At 35.2% G+C, this 16,610-nt stretch overlaps 1 protein-coding gene across 7 annotated transcripts in view; it reads left to right on the plus strand.

The window, feature by feature from the left end:
* Positions 1-16,610, plus strand: part of Pnpla8 (patatin like domain 8, phospholipase A2) — a 50,226-nt gene that overhangs the window by 15,481 nt on the left and 18,135 nt on the right. For 6 of the 7 annotated variants that reach the window (XR_015449280.1, XR_015449281.1, XR_015449282.1 and 3 more), the window contains 4 exons: positions 483-654; positions 3,650-3,707; positions 5,634-5,828; positions 11,446-11,641. Coding sequence is in view for 2 of the 7 variants with exons in the window: in XM_021253904.2 (XP_021109563.1) it covers positions 483-654; positions 3,650-3,707; positions 5,634-5,828; positions 11,446-11,641 (621 nt within the window). In the remaining 5 variants the exon portion in view is untranslated. Of the gene's footprint in view, positions 1-482; positions 655-3,649; positions 3,708-5,633; positions 5,829-11,445; positions 11,711-16,610 lie in introns of all 7 variants that reach the window. The other variant, XR_015449283.1, reaches the window with a different exon arrangement.

Raw genomic sequence — 16,610 nt, forward strand, 5'->3', positions numbered from 1 at the left:
CCCCTTTCCCTCTCCTCCCTGTCCCTTCCCTAATGGTAAGTGAGATAAATCAGACACACAAGCTTAAATAGTGCATAGTTCCTGTTATATGACAAACCCAAAGTTAAAGATTAAAATAAAAGATAGATAATGTTAAGTAGGGTGCTTGATCTTTTTTTTTTTCTTTTTTTGAGACAGGGTCCCACTCTAATTCAGGCTGGCCTTGAATGCACTACGTAGCTCAGGCTGGCCTCGAACTTGCAGTGATCCTCCTGCCTCAGCCTCCTGAGTGCTAGGATTACAGGCATGCGCCATCACACCCGGCTGGGAGCTAGATCTTTATGCCCATTTTACAAATGAAAAAATTGGGGCTCTGAGAAATTAAGTAATCTGTTCTAGGTGAGATAGCTAGAATTTAAGCCAGGTCAGTAACTCAGGAGATCTTATATTCAGAAGTGTAGGTAACATCGGTGCTGATAAAAACTAACAATCTTTTCTCTCAGGTGCCGTATTAGCTTTCATGTTGGGATTGTTTCATATGCCGTTGGATGAATGTGAGGAACTGTATCGAAAATTAGGATCAGATGTATTTTCACAGAACGTCATTGTTGGCACAGTCAAAATGAGTTGGAGCCATGCATTTTATGACAGTCAAACATGGGAAAAGATTCTTAAGTAAGTTATTGTTCTTTTTAAAAAATGTTCTTGGGGCCGGGGATTTAGCTCAGTGGTGCCACTTCCTGCCTCACAAGTGCAAGGTCTCAAGTTCGATCCCCAGTACCAAAAAAAAACAAAACAAGAGAAATGTTCTTACTAACTGGGCATGGTGGTGCACACCTGTAATCCTAGCAGTCAGTAGGCTGAGGCAGGGGAATTGCTCTGAGTTTGAGGCCAACTTGGACTAGTGAGACACTGTCTCAAAAACCAAAAAAAGTTACTATTATGTATGTGTATAATTTTAAAAATTCAGAGAACATTAATTTATTAATCCCATGAATTGGAAATAACTACTGTTACTATTTTGATGAGTCATATTCTAGTCATAGGACCTTGGGTTCACAGATGTGAGATGTGCAAGTAAAAGTCAATATTGTGTTTTTAAAATATGAGATTGTATTGTACATAGACAATATTTGCGTACTGTTGTTTTTATTTAACATGTTACAGCTTTCTCTCATGTTCTAAAACATTTTATAATTTTAAAATTCTTTCCAAATACTACAAAGCCAAAAATATAACCATAAAGTAGAAACTTAAAATCAACCATGATCCTATTGCTCAAAGCTATAGATCTTGCAGTGAGTAGATCTCCTTCTGGTTTTGTCAAGATTATATGCATGTGTATATATGTTTTGTATAGCTAAAATTATAGTTGTAAATTTATATCATTTCCCTTTTTTTCCCAACTTTTAAAAGATCTCTTGACATATTTTTAAAGACTACACTACATTCCAGTTGTGGTACTATATTTTCTTAACCATTTCCACTAAGGATATTTATGGACATTTATATTGTTCTTAAGGTTTAGTGTTTATGAACAGTGCTATGATGGGAAACTTTAGATTTCTACCCACATTTCAGAATATACCAATATTGATAAGAAGCATATTTATTGGTTCAAATATTGATGTCTTTTAAAAATATTTATCATATGAAAATAGAGAATATATAACAATGAAAGTAACCTATAGTCCCACTAGGAACTAAACCACTATTGACATTTCTGTCTAGAATTTCCTACTAATAAATGTGTGTGTGTGTGGTGTGTGTGTGTGGTGTGTGTGTGTGTGTGTTGTGTCTATGTAATCATTCACTTTAAAAATCAGGGTGATACTGCTGTCCCTATAACAAAACCACTTTCTACATACTGCCAGATCTGACTTCTAATAGTTTGTTTTGTTAAACAAATTTCTATCTATTTTCATACTTTTTTCTTCTATTATCTTTATCCAGTTTTAGTATTAGCACAATGTTGATTTCCTAAAATGAGGGGAGAAGTGTTCCTTCTTTTTTGTGCTTTAAATGTTTGATATAATTCATCAGTTAAAATGTATATGAGCCTACTGTTGTCATATAGATAGGTTTTCAAGCTAGGAATATACTTTCTTTAATAGGTGCTATTCAAATTTTATATTTCCTCCAGAGTCAGTTTCATTCATTTGTCTTCCAAGGTACTTCTTAGAAGTTGTCAAGTTTATTTCAAAAAAGATTTTTGTAATATGCTTTCTATATCCTTTTAAATTCTATAAAACCTGTGGTAATGTCCTCTAAATTTTGATATTGTAATTAAAAAATGTATAATTGATATTGTGTAATAGGAAGAACAGGTTCAAAAGAGCAGGGGAAGTGGGGGGAGTGGGTAGGGGAAAGGAAAGAAGGGAAAAGAAAATATGAGAAAAGGAAAAAATGGAAACAAAGTCTTTGTAAATAGAGAAGGGTGGAGGAGGTGAAGGGAGGGCAGGGGAAGGGGAAAAAATAAGAACCAAGATACTCATGTAATGGTACAAGATCCCAATGATGAATGTAACTATTTTATACCTAAAATGTACCAATAAACTTAATGGGGAAAAAAATCGGAGTGATAATGCACATGTAGTTTGCTATCCTGCATTTTTATTTGATGTTTATTGCAAATTATCTCTTATGTCATTAATATTTTTAAAACATGTTTTAATGATTGTTCACTATCCTATTTTATAAATCTGCTTTTTGTTGTTTTAAAGAAGAAGAGGTTGGGAAAGATAAGAATCTTGTCTATTGAAAAACATTGCCTGAGTATTATACTGATATTTAGAAAAGCTTATAAAGGGTAGATCTCTAAACAATTTGTAAATATTACCTTCATGTCAAATTCGCTAGCATACTAGCTGAAAAACATGACTATTGTGTGAGAATGGCATTAGAAAAATAGCTTTACTCAAGAAGAAGCTTATTAAAACCATAGTCTTTATGTTCAATACAGGAAAAAGTGATTTTTAAATTTGAAAGAAAAACTTCATTGAAATTAAATTCCCTTATAATGCAGTTGTTAAAACTACTGTCCAATTTCTGGACTGTTGCAGTGATTCAAATGCCAACTCAGATGAGTATAAAAGCAGTGTTTTGAAGACATCGACTCTATACCTACATGTTCTACATTGCCTCCCTGGACATACAGTAGTTGTATGTCCTCTGTATTAAAGTAGGGTTGAGGTCTGAATGTCTTGACTTGGTTTTTAGGTAGCTTTAGTCTGCATACATTTGTGGTCTTAACACAACTTCTTCATCCTGTCAGTAGGGCCCTGGAAACAATAGATTTATTCTGCTTTTATTTCTTTACCATAAATATGCTGGCTTTCAGTATGTTTCCTTGATGTCTTTTGGTGCCTTTCTCAGACTGAGAGTGTGCATCTATATATCTTTTTTTGGTTACTGCAGCCTATATTGATTGATCCACCTCAGAACTATTGACATTTGCAGTTTGGGTCAGAGATTAATAAATTAACTGCATATTGTTTCACATGAATTAATTGGGTTATGAGATCCTTAGAGGAGATTGTTATATTCCTTTTTTGACTCTCATAGCACTATAACACAGCCATAGGCAAGCAGTTACTACACAGTGTATGTTCCCTAATTGTTAAGAGATAAAACCACTTTGATACAATTTTTTTCTTCTCATTTAATAAAGGGATAGAATGGGATCTGCACTAATGATTGAAACGGCAAGAAACCCTGCATGTCCTAAGGTATGTTTGGAGTCTCCTAAATGTAACATTTGGAAAAAGGTCTGGTGAAAGCACTTACTCTGAGATCTTCTTATTAAGGAGAACAAGTCTTAGGAATTTCACCTGATAGATTTTATTAATTCTTTACATATTGTATCATTCTGTGAAGATATGGGATGTGTTGATTAGATCTTTTCTCTATCCAGTAAAAAATCTCACAGAAGTTTAAGAAAGTCTAGAACTGAATATAGAGAATTATTTTAATCAAATCTAGTAATTTAAGGAAGATTACTACATTTCTTCCCCTAGATTTTTAAAGAGAAATTTTATGTACCATTGATATATATGTTGTATTAATGTACAAATAGAATCCCAGTTTTAAAGATATGTCTCAGTGTGACTTTTCATTTATTTATTTGAAACCTGATGATCTGAGTACTGTTTGAGTTCTGTTTTTTAAAACAATACTTATTTGCTTAAGGAACATAATTTACATGCCTCGGAATCTTCTGCATCTTGTATTTCTTCTTGGATGACAAGCTGCAGTAATGAAAAACCAAAGAAAATACAGCTCTTCCTGTTGCAGTTTAACTGCCATTTTCATGCTTTCATTCGTTCTGCAGATACTATGCACCCACTGTGCTAGGCCCGTTGGATACATAGTGAGCAAATGCACACATGGAGTTCACAGCCCTGTAAGCTGATGTAGCTATTGATGAAATCACACAGACAAGATAGGACTTCCTGAAATAAGTGCCATGCAAAGCCACTGTGTGAGAATCACTGTGAAGGCTGAGGAGTAGGGACATTGCTGGCAAAGGGACAGAGAGAATGGCTTGTGTAGGAGGAACCATGGAGAATTCCAGGAACTGAAAGAGTTTTGAAGACTGGAGTCAAGGATCCATGGGCAGCATGTGGGACGAGGCTGGGGTGGTGGGTAGATCCTGCCACTCATGGGACCTCGCAGGCCCTGATAAAGGGTGACTCAGCTCTTTTGGAAGGGACCCTAGGATGCATGGTTCACCTCTTGTATTTTCCCCTGTATCTGCTGGACTCTGCTTGCTTGCTTCCAATTACAGAAGTTATCACCTTTAAATAAAAATATTGTGAATATGGTGAAATTTTAATCACTTCAAAAAGTACTTCATCATATAAAATGTATGAAAGCAACACCCCATACATTTCTTAATTTTATCTATAGTCTGTGCCAGATATGTAAAGACCTGTATTTAATGTTTGACCAACTCTTGTCCATAGTGGCCTAGGGATACAGATGAATAACTTACAGGAATTTAGGATGTAACCTTTGTTCAATAAATAGCAAAGCAAACAGATCTGTGGTAGGGCTTGGCACATGATACTGAAAACTTTGGCTTCAGTACTTGTCTGCTTAAGTTCATATTACAGATCATAATAAATAATGGCACGTTTTATTTAAACTCAGTGGACAGCAAATAAATCTGAGACCTGGAATGATTGATGTTAAAGTTTCTTAATAAAATTAGCCAGCTACCAAGCTTTTAATAACTATGACTTGAGAGCCCTGAGAGTTTGCATAGTATTATATTTTAGCTTGAATAAAATCATAGTGGTTTAAAAGAACACAGAAACAAAGATTTGCTTGAAAATGATGTATTGTGAAAATAGTAAAAATACATATATTATTCATCTTTAGTAACAATAAAAACTACGGTGTCATAAAGATCTAGAAATATGTTCCTTTTAAATCAAACTATGTAGTCAGATATATCATTATTGTTCTTTTCTAGTACATTTCTCAGAATTGTCTCTATCCTTATGTGTATTGTCCATAAAAAATACCTGTGTTACACATTGATCTTGTTGGAGAGGTGAAGATTGTTCATTCATACTACTAAATAGTATTTAATTTCTGCAGATCCTAAATATTGTTGTTACAGTGGTCTTGTTTACTTTTTAATTTACTAGGTAGCTGCTGTAAGCACCATAGTAAACAGAGGGATAACACCCAAAGCTTTTGTGTTCAGAAACTATGGTCATTTTCCCGGAATCAACTCTCATTATTTGGGAGGATGTCAATATAAAATGTGGCAGGCCATTAGAGCCTCTTCTGCTGCTCCAGGCTACTTTGCAGAGTATGCATTGGGAAACGATCTTCATCAAGTAAGTAGACTCACGTGGCTAACTGTTAACTTTTACGTGATTAAACGAGTCGGCTACTGTTAAATGCCCATCAGCTTCACAAGGATCAGCGCAGAAGCCCTCTTCATTGTTAGGTCTGTATGTCCAAAAGTGTGCAGTTCAAAGCCCGGCATGGTGGCGCACATCCGTAACCCTGCACTCTGGGAGACGGAGTCAAGAAGATTGCAGGTTCAGTCCCAGCCTGGACACCTTAGCAAGATCTCATCACAAAATACAAAATAAAATGGGCTGGGGATGTGGCCTAGTGCAAACGCCCAGTTTCACTGATGAAAAAATGTGATAATATATACGACTAGTTTTTACATAATAAAAACTAAAAATGAAATACTTTCTCTGAAAATGCAAAACCCGGTTTGCTTGACAGCTTTGCAGGGCATAGTTTGAAGGAGATGATGCAATAAAATGATAGTAAGCACTCATTAAATTAGCTGTGTACCAAACACTTATTTAATGCTTTGCATGTGTTTTCTCATTTAATCATTGGTACTCAAATGAGACAGAACTGTTCCTGTTTTACACATAAGAAGTTGGAATCTTAAAGTTAAGTAAGAAAAGTTAAGTAATTAGAGTAGAGTCACCGCTGTGAAGAGACAACTAAGATACTATCTGTAATAATACTATTCTAGGGGATTTAGCTCAGAGGTTCCGGTGCCTGCCTTACAAGCGCAAGGTCCCGAGTTCGATCCCCAGTACTGGAAAAAAAAAATACTGTTCTAAATGTATGGTTAAATTATCTTTAAAGTTGAATATTACTCTGGTAATTCTTTTCTGTTCTGTAAACTCATTTACTTAAATTTTTTCTCTATCAAGTTTTTCCCACCATCCATAGAAATTTTAATTCATACTGATAAAATCAATAAAGCTTTTAAACTGGTAGTTTTTGTGTGATGTCTCATTTAAAACTAGTTTCATTTGATGGGATCAGTAAACTTAACTTTCTAATCACTGAAATATGTGTGCTCCCTTTACTTGGGATTCAAATATCTATTGAGAAAAAAATCTAACATTATTGACAGGAACTTTCATATGGCATTCAAAGCTTATCCATAGACCTATATAAGTTGTACATGAGCTATATAAACTTCAAAACTTTCTGCTGGATAATATTAATTTACATGTGTCAGTGTTACAACAACTGAAATATTTTATCAATTTTATTTTCTCTTATATTTTGTTAGAATAGCTTAGATATATTCTAAAATGTTATGGTCAGCTGTCCCATTTTCTTTTCATCTTTCCAAGAGTAATATCATAATCTTTGTAGTGAAGAGATTAAAATAGGATTCCTTTTGTCTTTGGAATCATTTCAGACTATTTTTACTTTGTCAGATCAGTCATTGTTGAATTATGCAAGGCACTTCCCCTTCTTGCCTCTTTTTTTTCTCGCACCTCCTCATGGCAGAAAGTGCTGGTTATTGAGTTTCTTTCTGACATAAATTTCAAGATTTATTGGGCAAAATAATTTTACTTATTTTTGTTTACAGGCACAGATACTTGTCATTTTTATTTGGGTACAGAGGTTCTCCAAATTATATTTTAAAATAAGTCCTAATTAATATCACTCCTGTAACAAATTTAGCACAATTTTCACAAATGATTTATGTAAAAGAAGAAAATACAGAAAATTTTATAATACCTTAAGCTCTTTATTCCTTGTCATAGACATTAATTGTTGTTCATTGTCTTTCAGTTTCCACAGTTTCCAACTTATGTCTGTATTTAATAGTGCTTTAATCTGCTAAAGACATTAACTGCTTTCTAAAATCTAAGAATTATATAGTAGTTTTAGTATAAATATGTCACATTTTTATAAAATTTTGGCAAAACTGAGTAAGCATGCCTTGTTTTAAGTCCATGCTTCTGTTTATAAAATCTCATTTAGTGATGAAAAAATTTATTTTAATATGTAGCTTCCTGTCTTTAACAACTACTTTCCCCTATTCTTATTTTATTCTGGCCATGTCATAAATGGAGAAATAATTTAGACAATGTATTTAAAATAAAATAGTTAAGGTTTATAAAGTATTACTTTAAGATGGTTGTCCTGCTACAAACTTGTAGTTATGCCAGGTGTCAGAGAAAGTTTAAAATACTAAGTAACTGCATTTCAGGACCAAACATTTCCAGACATCAAAAGAAGTGATCTCATTTGCTCTATATTCTTTATCTAAGAGTAAGTAGCTCTAAAATTTAATTCAGTCCTATTGAAGATGTGTATGTACATAAAACAAACCCAAGTAATTCAGTGGTACCTTTTCCACTTTATGTATATAGACTAGTGAAATTTCTTTTCATGCCTAGTCATTTTTATATTGATCATAAATCTTTCAAATTCTTTTGAGCTACAGACTAAAATAACTTTTATATAAATTATATGTAAAGCATGAGAAAGGGATATAAAAGGGATATATGTAAGTCAGTGACCTCCAGAAAAATTGGCACATTTAATAAGAATACTCAAATAGTCTCTGGAATTGAGAGAACCTATTTTAGCATTTGTCTCATGATATAGTCTATTCTTCCAAGATTTGAGGAAGAAGAAATGGATATTTTTTCCCCTCAAAAGTTAACTGAAAAGATGGATAAGAATTTCTAAAGAGTGAACAGTCTTGAATGTTTAAACAAAAAACATTCAAGCAAAATTTCTGCCTCTTTGCAGTCCTTCAGAAGATGCCAAGGGTAGCACTAAAATATAATACTTATTACAACTTTTTCATCCTAAATCTTTTGAATAATTATATTCAGTTATTTCCAGTCTCATTTAAAAAAATCCTCTTTCACTGTCATGTCTGACATATGTATTATTTTAAGTTACTTCATATCCTTTTTAGAGCCAGGTAGAACATAAATTATAGGTTAATACTCTGAGCAGTAACTGAAAGTAGTGCTATAATTAAGAGATATGAATAGATGGATGGGGATATGTCATTTGCTTCTGACTATAAAAAGAAGAATATTATTATAGTACTTACAAGGCATATGATGTATCCTAGAAAATTGTAATGTAGGAGGAATTCTTTAAGTAGCTTCCAGTCACTGCCCCTTAGTCAAGTAGTAACATAAAATTTATCTTGAGGTAGTACTTTTTACACAAAATTATCCCATCCCTCTTTTAACATTTCCATCTCCAAAATTAAATTGTTCATTGCTGTCTTTGGAGAAAGAATCTGATAAGTTGTGTCTTGCTAAAGATCTTTTGGGAGATTGAATCCGGGTCCTTGTGCCTGCTGTGCACATGGGTTCTGACTGAGTTACACTCCAGCCCCTTATGCTAAAGGTTTACATGACTGGTGCTGAGCCTTTGTTTACATTTCAAAGGGTTGTGTTCAAAGCTTAAGACCCATTAACCTTAAAAAATATGAATTTCATATAAATGTTACAGGTAAAGTATGCTTTTAGCAGAAAGAGCCTGCCTAGAACCTATCAAATTATGCGTGGACCAGGCCACAACTAATTATTTTTTATGTAACCAGGTTGTAAAACTTACCCGAAGGATAGAGGACTTACAATAGCTAAAACAGTTCTAAAAGAAGATAAGGTTGGAGTAATTATATTACCCAATTTTAAAAACTTACTGCACAGATAAAATAATAACAGTGTTGTATTTACAGGAAGATCGAACATAGATAAGTGGATCAGAACAGGGAATCCAGAAATAAGCCTACACTTACATGGTCTTTGATCTTTGACAGAGATGCAAAAGCAGTTCAGCAGAGGGCCGGGGATTTAGCTCAGTGGTTCCGCCACGTGCCCCGTAAGCGCAAGGACTTGAGTTCGATCCCTGGTACCAAAAAAAAAAAAAGCAATTCAGTGGAGAAAGGGTAGTCTTGGAACAGTTGGTCATATCTTTCTTTCTCTCTCTCTCCCTTTTCTGTTCCACACATAGACATACACCAAAAACCTTAGCTTCATCCTCATACCTTATATACAGAGATTATTCAAAGTGGATATAGTTCTGCATGCAAAAGAAAGCTATAAAACATTTTTTTTTTTGTACCGGGGATTGAATTTGGGTCCTTGTGCTTGTGAGGCAGGTGGCGGAACCACTGAGGTAAATCCCCGGTCCAGCTATAAAACTTTTAGAAGAAAATAGGAGAAAATCGTTATCACCTTGGATTATATGAAGATTTCTTACGATTATACTAAGTTCATCATCTAAAAGAAAATAATTGATAAATTGAACTTCATCAAAATTAAAACCTTTTGCTCTTCAGAGATACTGCCAAGAGAATAAGAGACAAGCTACACACAGGGAAAATGCAAATCATACTTTCAACAAAGGATATGTATCCAGAGTATTTATGAAAACTGTACAAGAAAACAACCTGACTAGTCATTTAAACTCTTTGTTTTGGGTTTTGGTTTTGGTTTTGGTTTGGTTTTATCTTGTTTTGCTTTTAAGATACTAGGGATTAAACCTAGGGCCTTTGTACTGAGCTACATCCCTGGTCCTTTTTACGTTTTAAGACAGGGCCTCACTTAAGTCACTACATTGCCCTGTGTAGGTTGAACTTGTGATCCTCTTTCCTAAGCCTCCCAGAGTACTGGGATTATAGGTATGCACCCCCATACCTAGTTATACTTAAGATATTTTAAATCAGATATATTTTTCTGGCTTTTAAATCAAATATATAATATTAATAATGTATGTTTTAATATTTAATATACATTCTATTGTAATTTGACCCTAATTTTAAATACATTTGTTGTATTTTACAGTACTATCAACAGATTTTGCATTTGTTTTTGAATTCCTTTTTTTTTTTGGTACTGGGGATCGAACTCAGGACCTTGCTCTTGCTCTTGTGAGGCAAATGTGGTGCCACTGAGCTAAATCCCCGGCCCTGTTTTTGAATTCTTGAACATAATGTTGGTTATTAATTACTGCTTATAAATGTAGTTTGACCTACTTTATTTAGGTTATGCTGCATTATCATAGATATGATACCATGAAATTGTATTGTTAGTGAAATTTTAATTTAAAATTATTTTAGTTATATTTGACTTGTGAGAGAAATGGTTGAAATTATTTGGTTAGAAGCAGAACTCTTTTTTATTTGCTTTTGTTGTGAGACAGGGTCTCATTTTGTAGGGTGGGCTGGCCTTGAACTCACTATGCAGCCCAGGCTAGCCTTAAACTCCTACCTCAGCCTCCTACATCAGCCTCCTGAATGCTAGGGTTACAGGTGTGTGCTACCACACCTGGCTATTTGTTTTATAATATTAATATATTAGCCACTAGATAAAGATAATTATCTTTAAAAAGTAGTTCAGTTTATTTCATTATTTTTGAGTGAAATATGCAAAGCAATCCAGGAATTTGTTAAAATAGGAAAGCAAAGCTTAATACAAAAGTTCCTCATGAGACAACAAGGTTTTCAGCTTTCTGTAGCTGTAGAAAATAAAATTAATTCACTTTACAATAATATCTTGTTTTTAAATAATTTTTTGTTTGGTTTAATTCATTGCTCAATTTTCCCTGTAAGTAAATGTCCAATTGCTTAAAATACAATTTTTGTTTTTCATATTTGTAACATATGGTCTCGCTTTTAAGAATCCTTTTTAAAATTTTTTGCAGGATGGAGGCTTGCTTCTGAATAACCCATCTGCATTAGCCATGCACGAGTGTAAGTGTCTTTGGCCAGATGTCCCGTTGGAGTGCATCGTGTCCCTGGGCACAGGACGCTATGAGAGTGATGTGAAGAACACCGCGACCTACACGAGCTTGAAAACCAAACTCTCTAATGTCATCAACAGTGCGACAGATACCGAAGGTTGGTCTGTCTGAGACACTTCAGCCAAAACTCTGAGGTTGTGGTGGAATATGCTGATATGAACTTCAGGCGAGTGTGCCATATCTGCGTTATGAGTGTAGGAGGCTCGCGGGGCAGTGTATTGTGGTCCCCTTTTCCTCACCCTCTTCTCTTTTTTTTTGCATTACTGGGGACCAAACTCAGGACCTTGCGCTTGCAAGGCAGGTGCAGTGCTACTCAGCTAAATCCCCGGCCCTCCTCACCCTGTTCTTTTAAGTGACCCTAGGGACCACTCTCCACCTAGCAGCTGATGCTGCCTTTGCCTCCTTAAGGCTGACAGTGGCTAAGCAGGGACATCACAAAGGCTTCCATGGAGGCTCTTACTCAGTTAAGAGAGGGGGAAATGACAGAAGGACTTGGGTTAGTTCAACTGTAGTGAGAGTTAGTGTGCAAAAAACTTTTGGCACCAGGTTATTAGTAATGTGGAAGCAAACTGCAATTAGAATAAGTTTCTAAGAGAAAAAAAGAATAAGTTCTTGCTTCCATTGTTTTTTGTTTAGTTTTGTTTTGGTTTTCTGAGACAGTCTTTTTATGTAGTTCAGGCTGGCCTTGAACTCACAGTGTAGCCCAGGCTGGCCTCAAACTTGCAATGATCTTCTTGCCTCAGCTTTCCAAGTGCTGGGATTACAGACATGCAGCAGCTCACCTGGGCTTGCTTTCATTATTGCTGCCCCTGTAGTTTAGTCTTACTACAAAGGCCAAAGTGATCCATTTAAAATAGAAGCCAGATCATCCCTTCCCTTCTCAAAACCCTCTAGGGTTCCTGTCACATTTGGAACAGAATACAAAAGCCAGATTCACTGAAATTTAACAGACCCCAGAAGACCTAGTCTTTGAGTATGTCTTTTCCTAGAATATAGAGACACACTATCCTAGAATTAAAAAAATAAATAAGGTTGGAGATGTGGCTCAGTGGCAGAACACTACTGTATTCAATCCCAGTACCACATACACCCAAAAAGTGGCAAGCACAGTGGGATACGTGTGTTTGAAGCAAGGGAGAGTATTTTAAGAAGGATCGGGCACTGTGTCTTTGACTACATCTCATCTTCATCAAAGCTAACATTATTAAACTGTTCTTGTGTTTGTATCATTGACTAGAATGTAAATACAATGAGGCAACATTTCATATTTCTTTAAAATTCATGTGATTGGCTCTCTTTTATTTTAAATTCTGGGACAATGTGTCACTACATTGGCCAGGAAGGACTTGTGATCCTCCTGCCTCAATCCAGGGATTACAGGTGTACCCCACAACACCCAGCTTCTTACTGCTTTCTGAAGCAATTCTGGTAGTCTCTCATGTCTTTAGTCAAAACGTTTTGCTTTCATGGTCATTCTGACTTTGGGAAAGAGCCAGATCTGGTGGATGAGGACACACTTTAATGTTTTCACAAGCCTGCCTTTCCAGTGGATGGCACTTGACAGCAACATTCACTGTATTTTTGGTCATACCTCATAAAGACCCTCACAGAAGAGAACTTCAGAACTGCTTCAGAAAGTGTCAGGAATGATGGGATAAGTATATTTGAAGCAAGGGAGAGTATTTTGAAGGGGTTAGTAGCAGTGTGTCATACTATAATAAGTTTTTAAATTGTAAACATTCACTGTATATTTTAATCATTCCTTGTAATAACTACATTGATTAAGCATTTTTAACTATTAATTATAAGTTGCTTTTGGCCCACAAAGACAGCAATTTCATATGGTTCAATCTAGCATGTAATCAGTTACTAACTCAGTGGTAAATGTGTACAATTAGGGCTATGAATTAAGATGAATGAGCAAACTCATGTCTGATGAAGGTAGTCTTTATCCAGGGTATGTAAACTTTACATCAATAAAAGAACTAGAGATACAAGTTTAGAATGAAAAACAAAATCACTTTATTGGGAAGAGGAGATAAATTAGGAGATATTAGGTAGTCACCTTATCGGAGTAAGACAGGGAGCCCAAAGCTTGAGGGTCTTCGTTTTTTGCCTCTTTTATTATATGTCAAGAAAAAGGACTCTTCCCCCTTGGGAGTTGTTATAACTTGATTCGCTATTTTAGGCTCTGAGACCCCTGATTCAGCCGCTGTCCCTTTCCGTTGTCCCCATGCACATTTTTGGATAAGCTTTCTTTGGTCTCTCTGTTTTGTCAACACAATATCTGTGAGAATTATGGCAAAGCCTCATATTCAAGGTTAAATTATCAAAGTCACTTGCTGTGATTAACGGCAGTTCTACATAAACACTTTCAGAAAATAGAGGCAGGAATATGTCACATCTTATTTTATAAGGCCAGCATTACCCTGATACCAAAACTAGACAAAAATATATTTTAAAAATTCAGAAACTACCAACAATTATTTATTAGTATATACAGAAATTTATAAAATACACTAATATATTAAAAATATGATACGACCAACTAGTTTATCTAGCTGAATATAGATATGGGGTTTTTTGACATTCAAAAAAAAAAAACTTCAGTGTAATTCACCGTGTTAACAGATTAAAAAAAAGGAAAAACACATGATCATCTCAGTAGAAAAAGGGATCTAACAGAACCCAGTATCCATTCATGATAAAAATTCAGAAAAGAAGACAACAACAGAAGACAACTTCCTTAACCTGAAAAGGGTCATCTACAGAATAACTAGAGCTAACGTAATATTTAATGGTGAAAGATGAAATGTTTCTTCTAAGATCAAGAACAGAATAAGATGTCTGCTTTCACAAGTTCCAGAAAATGTTGTATGGGAGATTCTCTCCAGTGCAGTAATACAATTAAAGGAAATGAAAGATACAGATTAGAAATGAAGAAGTAAAACTTTATTTATGGACAATATGGTTGTCTATTTTTATAATACTAATAAGTCTTACAAATCTTATTAAATTAAAAGCAAGTTTCTCAAAGTTGAAGAATACAAGGTCAATAAACAAATCAAGCCAGATGTTTACTTAATCATTGTAACAATTATTTTAGATTACTCATGAGAAATGAAGGGCAACTAACATTTTAAGCTAGAGCCTACTAAAAAAATGTATATGTACTTCGGCAGTTCACCGTACTAATAAATGTCTGGGAGATAACGGAGCACCTGTTGTAACTGTAGAGGCCAAAGGTAACTTGTATTACTCTCATGATGTCTCAATAAGTTTAGTATTAAAATATTTATACAAGTTTTTCTTTTCCTGTTGTATACATTTTTTTGGCGGACTCATATGTATTTTCTTAAATGAAGAAAAACTCTGAAGTTATTGTACATAGGAAATAATTGACAATTGCATTATGTTACCAGACTTTAAAGTTCTTATTTGCAAGTTTTATGTAAACCTTGAGCCTAGCAGTTTTTATCCTCTTAACATTTTGAGTTTGGTAACCCTTGAATATTTGTATAATGATTTTTTTTGTGTGTGAAAGCTCTAATAGCCAGAGGTCTATAATATCAAAAATATAAAGGAAATTTATACAGGCTCAAAAAAAAATTTTTTTTTGTCAAAAATGGAGCAACTGCAGGGACTTTAGCCAATTATAAAAAGTAGATTAGCAGGTAGACAAGAAGTTGTATACAACACATAAAACAATTTCACTGAACACGCGTGTACTTTTAGATGTATTGAATTCTAATAATCCTTTTTCTTAGTTTTAAATTTATGACTATAGACTAGTCAGAATTCTCCTTAGAGGGTATCAATTAGCACTTCTTAGTCTTCTATAAATCATAACAGTATTTTATCTAATATTCTATGCTACTCTGAGTATTTTGGTTTTTCCTCTAATAGTTAACACCAGAATTAAACCAGGAGTCAGAAAGAGAGAAGAGTTGCAGGTTGCTAGATAGGATGATCTTTGTTCATTTTCCCTCATTTTTTCCCCCCTCATTATTATAAAACCAAATTTGAGGGCCTTGTCTTTTTACTCTTTAACTTACATTTAGAGAAATGTAAGGGGGGAAAAAATTTTTTTTTTTTTTTGGTACCAGGGATCTAACTCGGGACCTGGTGCTTGTAAGGCAGGTGGAGGAGCCACTGAGCTAAATCCCTGGCCCTGTAGGGAAGAAAAAAATTTTTAAATGGTCCCAGTTTTGTAAAATACAGCCTACAGTGATGTTTAGGGACAGACTTTGAGTTAGCCATGTACCATGTCTCTTTCAAATCTCCCTTGTGTGCTTGTTTGACAGGATTCTTTTAGGTCCTCCACTCAGGATCAGATATATCTGTTCTCCTAATGGTCCCCTAATTTTCCCAGGGTCTGATAATATTAATCAACCTGTTCTTCTGAGGTCTGAATCAGCCCCAGTTTTCCTGAGGTCAGGCTATACCCTAACTCCCAACCCCCATTTTCTGTCCTGACTAGTGTAGGCATCCTTGCCAGTCATGCGGAAATCTGTTCTGGGATCAGGCAGCAGTAGTCAGTCCCATTGCTGTTACAGCTAATAAACAAGCACCCTTGCCCCTGGTATATTGCTGCTTATTTCCAGGCATTGAGCACCCCCAAAGTGTGCAAAAACTTGTTTGCAGTTTTCGTAATGAATCAGAAAAGTCAAACACAGGGGTTGGGTTTAACTCAAAAAGTCACCTCCAGGGCCTTTATGTCTAGGGACATTTAACACATGTAAAGAACTCAGGAAGGGTTAAGAAAAATCTAGAGATGCCACTTAGTAACTAAAGCACATACTATTTTAGATATGGAGATAAATGTGAGCCTAAAATTATAAAAAACAAAAGACATGGTGGAGGGAGAAAGGGAGGGAAGAAGGGAGGGAGGGAGGGAAGGAGGGAGGGAGGGAGCTGTGAGCTGGAGCAGATGCTCTGTTACCCAGGAGGGTCCTGGCAGACCCCTGTGGCCAGTGCAGTGAGCTGATATGGAGCCCATCTGCATGCACCTTGGAGGTGCAGCAAGTGAAAGGGGAATGTGTGCCCCCTTTCCTCAGCACAGCATG

Source organism: Heterocephalus glaber, unplaced genomic scaffold (assembly GCF_053883595.1).
Source record: "Heterocephalus glaber isolate CG9 unplaced genomic scaffold, H.glaber_assembly_v1.0 deba00000676, whole genome shotgun sequence".
Classification (NCBI taxonomy): domain Eukaryota; kingdom Metazoa; phylum Chordata; class Mammalia; order Rodentia; family Bathyergidae; genus Heterocephalus; species Heterocephalus glaber.